Source organism: Buteo buteo, chromosome 4, assembly GCF_964188355.1.
Source record: "Buteo buteo chromosome 4, bButBut1.hap1.1, whole genome shotgun sequence".
NCBI classification, from domain to species: domain Eukaryota; kingdom Metazoa; phylum Chordata; class Aves; order Accipitriformes; family Accipitridae; genus Buteo; species Buteo buteo.
In genome coordinates, this window is record NC_134174.1 from 24,176,097 (window position 1) to 24,186,142 (window position 10,046).

General features: G+C 44.6%; 1 protein-coding gene across 2 annotated transcripts in view; it reads right to left on the reverse strand.

The window, feature by feature from the left end:
• Positions 1–9,544, reverse strand: part of LOC142029844 (ADP-ribosylation factor-like protein 8B) — a 29,759-nt gene extending 20,215 nt beyond the window's left edge. Inside the window, exons 1-2 of one of the 2 annotated variants that reach the window (XM_075024976.1) lie at positions 9,201–9,544; positions 4,618–4,698 (exon numbers count right to left, since the gene is read on the reverse strand). In XM_075024976.1, coding sequence (XP_074881077.1) covers positions 4,618–4,698; positions 9,201–9,389 — 270 coding nt within the window. In that variant the 5' untranslated portion in view covers positions 9,390–9,544. The remainder of the gene's footprint in view (positions 1–4,617; positions 4,699–9,200) is intronic. The other variant, XM_075024975.1, reaches the window with a different exon arrangement.
• Positions 9,545–10,046: the final 502 nt, after the last annotated feature.

Sequence of the window (10,046 nt, forward strand, 5' to 3'; positions counted from 1 at the left end):
CCCTGCATGAGCTTGATCTTGCAATATCATTTGTGCAGACAACTATATCCTTCACCTACTTGAACTATCCTGGCTCAAAAAATACTTTATTATGAAGACTTTGTCTACTGGCAAATTCCTTTTCTTTGCCTAGTTGAACGAACCATCAACAGCTTTCTCATTTTCCTCCACATCCGACAATTCTGTAGCAGCATCAGTATAGCATTCCAACTACCTTTATGCTTTCTCTATATAAACTCTAAATCATGGCCTTATTGTTTCTATGCAAAAGACAGAAAACAAGGGAACTGAAAGGAAATTCCTATTCCTGTGGATTATCTATGAACTATGGTTGAATGCGGTAAGTTTTTTATTGACTGTGACATCTATGGACTTCTTACATCAGTGGTAAACAAAGGCAGATGCAATGAAAAGTGTATGAAACTGACATATAGGAATAATTAAAATAGAATCCTCTCCTAGGTGAATTTGGAAGCATTGCTAAAGCTCAAGTGGGAGGTACTGCATCAGTACAAATGTGGTCTTCTGAAAGAGAAGGGAAGACTCAGGCAGGAGGACAAAGAACAGCTGCATGCCTGAAAGAACAGTAAGAAAAAAATACTTCTTTGAATGAGTGAAAACTTAAGACAGTTTGACTACTTAAACTGAAACAAACAGTTTTTGCTTGTGAGTCTGCACTTGCTGCTTCGTATCACAATGCTAATCACAATTTTATCACTGGTCCCCTTCTGTTACACACCTGCCATTGTCGTGTAAGAGGTCAAGAAAGCATGGGATGGCCTTCCGACGCATTTGCACTTGTAAGGCAGTACCCCTGATGTTCTTGTTGCAAATACACTATTTAATTTGCTGTCATAGCTACTGTACATGTTAATTTGTGTATAATGAACAGAATCTTGGGGGGGGGGAAATTAGTACATCAATCAGAGTGTTCTGATATCAATGCCCATTGACTTCTCCATAAATTCTCTTTCATAATTAATATGAATCATGAATTAATTATAAGGACTAGAAAACTTAACACCATCCACAGTTTGTAAATCCTAACAATATAGCATTAAACAATTATTTTTTTTAAATATTGTCACTGATCCATCTGAATCCACAAGCAGTCTATCTGTGCGTACTGAACACATAATTCTGGCAGCCCTCTAGCAACAGGCAGTGTTAGCTGTGCTTAAAAGTTTGCGGCTACCAGAGTGGAAGGATGAAGGAAAATTTCATTTTTCTCACCAAATGGAGAGACTGCTTTTTTCCTGTCCAGATTCTGCACTCTAAATATGGTGTTTTGCAGCTAAGTCAATCTGTCCAGGCTGCCCCCAAAATGCATCATTTTGCCTGTGTCTGTGTCCTGCTTTCCCACACTGTGGGGGCACCAGCAATCACACAGCTGTTTCCAGAGCACACTACTTAGGTAATTTGACTGGGGAGAAACTAGCATGGGGGCGGGTTTGGTTTGGTTTGGTTGGTTGGTTTTTTTAGAGGTTGCTTTCATCTAGATCAGTTGGTGGATATGACTACCGCTTTGCCATGTGATCACTGGTGCTGATGGAAAAGGGGTGCAAGGGTGCAGGGCCATGCTTAAAGTAGAATATAAAACTCACACCATGATCTACTTAAGCTGATTGCAAAAGCTGAACTTTAATCTCTGCCACCCTCACTAGGCTGGCCTGATTCCCTTCTAGGTTTCCCAGAAGGTAACTCTAGTTTGTCCGCAGCATGAGAAACATCATACTGAGGTTTAGAAGTGCTACCACAGGCAGAAAAGTGGATGTATTAAAAGGTTATTTTGTGACTTTTTTTTTTTTTTAAGAGGGGCTGGTTTTATTTCCCTTTACAGGAAAGATTCTGTTAGGAAAGCAGAATTTGGACCCCAAAGGAAAAAATATTCAGAAGTTCTGATTTTGATCAAAAAGGCATTCTTTTGGGAGAAGATAAACAGGAATGTACCAAGCTACTGTTAGGCTGAAGTATGTTCTTTCTATAGCGGAGTTCAGCTCTTTGCTCAGCAACACGTGGATGGCTGTTGAAACACATTCAACAGAGGGACCCAAGACTAGAATTTTTTTTTCTCATTTGCTGACAAACTCACTCCTGGACTAAGAGAGGACATTTGCTGCTTCCTCTTTAAGGGATAGGAGTGGGTATTTTGAGGAATGAGGTAGGTGGGGTTTGGCCTTTGTGTGCATATGCAAATGGCTGAGGCACAAAGAAACCAGGCAGTAGAAGAGGGGAATATGTTTGATGAGGAGAGGCTAAGGGCATGAGGATAGCTGGCAGGAAACTCCATGGCAAGGAAAGAAAGGAAACAGCTCTCGGCCAATCAGTATACCTTCTTGTTATGCAGCATGAATACTGCCCTACTGCAATCAAAGCAGATGTTCCTGTAAATTGCAATTTGCCCTTACCAGCTTTACCTTAAATGTAGTGTACGCACTGCCACAAGCACAGCTGGCCACAGAGAAATGAATCAGCAGAGATGAGGAAGAGCTTGGATGATCTTGTATATACTGACAACAGAGGTGAAGAAGGGCCAAGACCAGAAATGAAACCTCATCATCGATGAAAATCTATGTTTTTTCACCAGTTTCAAACATAGCATTTATAAGAACTAACAGAAAGCATCATGAAATAACAGCCTCCATTTACAAGAAAAAGCTGCATAACTGTTACTCAGCAGAACATGCACCTTGTGCACTACTTCTGTCTCCTGAAAGACCAGTTACCTTTTACTCTTTCTGATTCATAGATCTCCAAAATAAACTGAGCATAGGGGGTTGACTGCAAGAATTAATGCGGAGAGACTTTTGATTCTGGTCACCTATGTTTTCCTCAGATAAAGTCCAACTGATACAGGCTTACTCATATTGCCATATAAATTCCTCTGTGTTTTCAGAGAGCTGCCTGCTGTGTAAAGTAATGCTAGCCTTGACTGTTTACTTTGAATAAGAGTTTGGACACATGGCACTGAGTACTGCAGTGCTCATCATGTGACAGTTTGGATTTTTGAAACTCACACACACCCCATCTACAACGAAAATAAAGTTTAGGCTTTTATCAATCATTTACCTTTCAGGAAACATGTGAATTAAAAATGCTTATATGATGCTACTTTGTCTTCTTGCTCACCTACTCTGTGCTAAGAGTGAGGTCAGATTCTCTCCCAGAGCAGGCTCTAATCATGTACTTATAATGATCATGCACAAAGTCACCAAGTTGAGGTTACCAAGGCAATAATGATCCTCCTCCACTTTACTTTTACCCCATTTTACATTTTATTCCATTTTCCTTTTAAGTCTTTTAGTTTTTACTGTGGATCTAGTTTTAAGATACTCGCCATCATTTTTTTTTGGCAATCTGCCAAAATTTTCTGGGAAATTAATATCAGACCATGGGTAATGTTAAGAGTTTTTATTTCAGCCAAACCTGACATGAATTTCAAGATGGTATATGGAAAGGAGGGTTGGGGTGATGAGAGGAAATAGTTGGGTGACATTAGACTTTCCATTTCAATAGATTTCAAAAGACTGGCTTATTAGGCACTGTAACATACAAGCAGTTGTAGAGGAACCTACTGATTATTCTGCAAGCTTGTAACACAGAAGTAGATACACAAGTGAAATGTACAGCAGTCACAGTCATGTGACATTTTGAAAAAGTATAGCAAGATACTAAGATCAGAAACAGACAGGCAGTCACAGTATTTATACCACTATGGTCATTTTAGGTTTAGGGGGTTTCAGTTCAGTTTCAACATCTCCCAACCAACAGAAGTCAATTACCCCTGTTACCACCCTTTACCTGCTCGCAATTTAGATAGAATGGGTAGACAGTTAACAACTGCTTATATTCACATTACAGGTAATTTGAGAAAATCCTCCCTAGGTTTAGGAGTCACACCAAACCAGAGGAAAAAGAGTATCTTTAGAACTGAGGGAGGAAGGAGAGAAAATGAAGGAAAAGGAGGGAAAAGTCAATGTAAAGGCAAAAACCTGTATTCCCTTCACCTAATTTTAGATAGAAGTTATGAATTTGATCTGGACTCATCAAGCAGGCTCCCTTCATAATCAAACAACAGAGAGGGACTTAATGCTACTGGAGTGATTTATCTCTATTTTGATGCCTATGGCATGAATCACAACCAAAGTGGCATCATCTATATTTCTCTATAAGACTAAGAGATGGTCCCCCAACTGACTTACGTTAGATGTTATATTTCTGTATAGCTAACATTATGCAAGTTAAACCGCACTCTCCGCTGAGATGTGTAAGTTAGGAGTGAAGTTGCTTCAGATTTCACTTACAGCCAGGAGAGGGAAAAAAGCAAGGCACCTCCAGGAGTCAACTCAGCTCCCTTACCATCTCAGAATCTTATGACCTTTTTAACCCGAAAGAGCACAACAAAGCTTCTGCCTGGTGTGGACATAATGAAATCAAACACATTAACATAACAGAGAAATATAAAACTATACGCTTTAAAAAATTATTATTGAGCCATAAAACCAGATAAATGATCCTATCATCTTAAAAGAAATTTCATACGCTTTCACATTCCAAGTTTAAATCACTTTGTCTATTAGTTACTCACTCTGTATTAATTCAAACATGCACACCTACCTTTATAGTAACATTTCCTTTTGTTATTTTTCTCATATTGAAGCCTACTGTGGGAATCATATCTTCTGTGAACTGCCCTGACTAGAATAGAAAAAAAAAATAAATTTATTATTACATAGTTGATACACAGCAGAAAAGTTTCTCGTTTGCAATCTAAAATTTTTATTTTACAACACTGTAAAACATGACATTAATTTTCTGCAAGAGCACTGGCCAGCACTTCAATTAATGCATTGTCACACCAAGGAAGACTGTTCATTTCAGCCCCTTTAAACGATCTTTTATTCTCCTCAGCAACATAGGTCACCCCAGAAACCACGAGACTTCAGATAATTCTTCATTTGATCCTCCAGCAAACCAGAAAGCAGCACGGTCAAAATGTAGAATGATAGAATGGTTTGGGTTGGAAGGGACCTTTAAAGGTCACGTAGTCCAACCCCCAATACGATAAAATATCATAAAACTGACTATACCAGGATTTTTCCCTGTAGTTTCTCACTACTGTTACCAATGGTTTAACTCCAAATATAATAAATGGTGAAAGAGTACTCATGTACAGAGTACTACGTGCAGACCCTTTCCTTCTGAGCAGGTGACAGCAGAGGAGTCCCACTGCAGAAGCTAAGAGAACACCATTAAGACAGAAAAATACAAGCTACTAACTCAGCACACCATAAACCCAAAACATAAAACCAAAGTGCTGCCTCCTCCCCCAGTTCAGAGAAATATTTTTACAAGACAAATGCTTGACATCACCAACGGGAACCTTACACACATCTACCCACTACTACAGAAGACAGCTTTTGAGGAGAAAGGTGGAACTCAGATCTAAGTAGATAAGCCATTATTCATTCTTCTTCTTCAAAATGTATTATTAATAAGGCATTGTGTCTCCTAGGCATGGTGCATTAAGATATGCAGCTGGTTACTCAACAGTTCTGTCTACAAGGAAGCCCAGGCGCTCTCTGTAACACAGACAGTAGTCCTGGTTATCCAGTCATCCAGAAAGGAGAGCAGGACCTCCTGGACTTGCCATTGCCCTTCCATATCTATCTGCCCATATTCCTTTCACCTACCTCATCATCCCATGTGCCCTGGGGGTTTTTTGGAAGAAAATATGGGTATGTGGACAAGGAAGGAAGCAGGCATGCTCCGACAGGTCCCCTCCCATCTGAGAAGTGGATGATCAGAGCTTCAGGGTGCACTGGAGCAGTGACATGCCTCACAGCGCACACGTTGCCACCAGCTACACCTAGTGCTATTGCTGGTCTTTGTACGCTTTCTGCAACTTTTCTCTTTGCTGTTCATGGCAGAGTGAGAATACACTACGCCTCCAGTTTGTGTTCACAAACTAAGATTAATTATTTTTAATCTGGAACTTTAAAAGCTGTATAACCTTTGACAGTTACTTGATCTTCTCACAAGATTTGGGGGGTTGGAATGAGATCCTTCAGGCAAGAAACAACTTCCATCCATTACTTGTTCAACCTTACCTATGGGAACCTTCTTGCTAAATTCTGTACTATACATCTTCCCCATCTCTTGTTTCTGAAAGTCTCTTTTTTTCCTCCTCTTTCCCTGCTTCAGTCACTTGTCAAGAGCAGTAGGAAAAACAGTGAAGACAAATGCACCTGCAGTCTCATACAGATACACATACCCAGCAGTGACAGAAGTTTTTAATTGGATGGAGTAAGACAAATCCAATCAGTAACCATCTCCTGTAGCAGGTACCTGCCTAATTTGTTAAAATATATAGGACAGTTATTTGTGGAGGACAGACATATGAACACATAAACCCTTAGAATGTAGCATCATTACTCAAGCACCGGAATGCCTGGAAAACCAGCCTCCCGACTCAGGAGGCTGTTGTTTAAACAAACTCAAAACCTCAGGATTCCACTTTTGTCAGCAAATTATACACCATATGTAATGTGCTAAACTAGAAGAAAAAAATAATTAAAAAAGCCATCATAACTGCTCTGGTATTGGGGATAGAATGCAAAGAATTAGTGTCCCCTTTATTGGTCTTTAGTTTTCTCCTCTAAAAATTTTCCATCTTGGTTGAAAGGAATCAGCTACAAAGAAAGTATTATGTTTACAGTTTCTTTATTTTCCCACACAATGAAAAAAATAAAGTAATATGTTGAAACTTTTGCCCGCATTAGTCCAAAAGCTCTGATTACTGTGTTTTGTTTCAAGTGCTGTAAGCACCATAAAGTAAAAAAGTCTGTTCCATTTTGCTTGCTAAGGAAGTTTTACATGACAAACTACCTATTTTTGTGAATATTCAAGATGCGCAAACAAGTTTATTGTCGTATCTCAGTAAAAAAGAGATTACATCCTGACACAGATGAAAATAACTGATGATAAGAAGTTTGTAATGCCCTCTTTAAATGCTGCTGAATATTGAGCTGACAATGAATACTGTCATTGCTCCCTACCATACCAACAACCATGGGCCAGATTCTACTCCATTACATCAGTGCACATCCATAGTAAAAGGCAGTGACGTTATCCAAGGTTCCCACTGGTAACAGAGGACTAAACATGACTCAAACTCTTCGGGGACGAGACTGTCTCAAAGGGTGTTTATTCAGCGTTAGCATGATAGGATCTCTGAATACTACTGCAAAGTGGAAAAAAGTCATTTCCTACCATTTGTTTTTATGACCCATTGCAGTTTGCACTTGAAGTAGCCACTATTTTGTAATGGTTACTTTCGTCTTGTCAGACTCTAGCCACATACACACAAATGCACACAGAGTTCCCAATCTATTTGCCATCCCCGTATCAACTGTAGTCGAGAGTAAGCAATTATCCATTGCCTTATCCTAAATTGTTTACTCCCAAATTCTCCAACCACCCTTCTTTGGTGATTATCATGGCGCGTCATCTCCAGACTGAAAGATCCAAAAGCTACAAAACCTGCAATCTGTGACGCTCCCCAAGTCAGAAAACATGGATGCCTTGTAGAATATTCTTAAGCAATACATTTGCTGGCAAAATCAGACCTGCAGTAACAGCAGTGCTCTGGTGTTCAGGATACTAGCACAAGAGAGACAAACATATGATGCCATTCCACTGGTGGCGTAGTATAAGTGAGCAGACAGACGCGCAAAGTCTAATACCACACACTACTGTTACTGAGGTCTCCGAACCGCCGTGTTTTTCTTTGCTGCATTTATGAAATCAATCCAAGAAGCAATATAATTTGTCATGCCTTTTCGCCCTTCCTCAGCAAAGCCTGCCCATGGGAGAGGAACACTTCCAATGGGCACGAGGAGTGTGGAGGCCCGTGTTACCAAGACCGCCTGAGTGCCTAACAAACTAACTAAAATACCAGTTCCAGATATTTTCTGTTTATTGATTGCTGATGTCCCCCAAAACATACTTTCATCGTGCACTTTCCCTACCCCATTCCTTTTTCTCCTGCTCTCTCTCCACTTCTTCTCTCACGCTAATTCACAATCTCCTATTTTTCCCTTAATCCATAACTGTATGTGAAAGCAAATAACAAATACCATATACTCATGTCATCATTGCTTCAATTTCTTTGACTTTAGGCCACAAACCTCCCAGTCTGGTTTTGATTCGTGATCTAGTAACTCTTCAGGATAAGGAGTGAAGAATGTCAGGAAACCTTTATTGGTGGCAGGTGAAGCTGCAGTACATCTCACAACAGTCATCACCTTGCAGAAAAGGGCATGCACTAAGCTTCACAATTAGTAGTAACCATATTTAACACATGTATTTGTTTCCATCTTCCAATGGAAAGTAAATCTTCGGGATGGACCCAAAGCAGAAGGGCGGAGAGCATTGCAAACGAAGATGAGAAACGTATTTCAGCACGGTGACAAAATGGAAAATGTCACGGTAGGTGTCAGCATTAAGAGAGGTACCAAGGCTGCAAGGCCATCACCACAGTGGGAAGGGAACACCAAAAACCAGACTTGACTGCTGGGAAAGAGCGATGAAGGAACTGTGGGAGGCATTAATATTGATGCAACTGATGGGAGGGGAAAATTCAGTGGCAGGGGAGTTGTGGCCCTGGAGGATGCACAATATACTCCGAGTTATTTTGGGATACGCTGGCCGTGAAAAGCCAACTCTGAATCACGGGCAACAGTCCGTGCCCAGGAGTCTGCTTTGAGATGGGCACGCTTTGCGGTCGGACACAGGAGACATTTTCTCTCTCCCTCTTACAACAATTTCACACCCATCTGAGCCTGCTGTGGAATTCTCGAGGCTGCAAGAGGTGGCAGAGCTGCCTCGTGCCCCCGGCCCGCCCGCCGCCCTCCCCTCCCTGCCTCCCTCCGCAGCGCACCGCCGCACCTCATGACAGGAGGCGGCTCGGCCGCAGGCCGCGGAGGCAAAGCCCGCACTTGTTGCCGAGGGAAGCGACGCGAAGCGGCCGGCTCGGGGCGGGGCGGGGCGGGCGGACCCCTCCAGCCCCGCCGGGCCGCCGCCGCCCGCCTCACCGCCCCGCGGCGACCACCACCACCCCCCCCACCCGCCCCCTCAACGCGGGCCGCCGCCCTGAGCGCCCCCCGCCCCCGCCCCGCGCCTGGCCGGCGGCAGCGTACCGCCAGCACGGTGAGCAGCGTGGTCTTGCCCGAGTACTGCAGCCCCACCAGGGTGAGCTCCATCTCCTCCTTCCAGAACAGCGAGCGCAGCCACTCCAGCAGCCGCGCCACCAGCGCCAGCATCCCGGCCAGCGCCCCCGACCTGCGGCAGGCGCCCAGCCCCAGCGGCACCGCCTCGCTGCTGGGCATGGGAGCGCGGGGCGAGGCGAGGCGGAGGCGGCAGGGCTCGGGCCGGGGCCGGGGCCAGGGCCGGGGGGCGGCGGCGGCGGTGAGGCTGCGCGGGGAGCCGAGCGCCAGGCAGGGCCCTCACGTGATGGCGCCACCGCCCTTCTCCTGCTGCCACTTGCTGCAGACAGGGGAGGGGTTTGGGGCGGTTTGGCCCGGCCGGGGGCGGGGGAGCGGCCGGGGCGCCCTGCGGGGGGCCCGCGCTGGACTCAGGGTCGGGCGCTGACCGGGGGCGGGCGGGGAGGCGTCCGTCGTGTGAGGTGACGGAGCCGCGTCCGCAGCGGGGCGGGGGGCGAGCGGGGCGGCGACCACACGAAATGGCGGGCGGGGCCGCGCCCGGGGCGGCGGGCGGAGGGGCGTCCCGCGAGGCCGAAGGGGCCGAGGCGGTCTGGTGGAGGCACCGCCAGCCCCGTGGAGCAGCAGGGTGACGCCGGGCACCTCGCTACAGGAAAGACATGGAGGTGCTGGAGCGTGTCCAGAGAAGGGCAACGAAGCTGGTGAGGGGCCTGGAGCACAAGTCTGATGAGGAGCGGCTGAGGGAGCTGGGGCTGTTTAGTCTGGAGAAGAGGAGGCTGAGGGGAGACCTTATCGCTCTCTACAACTACCTGAAGGGGGGCTGTA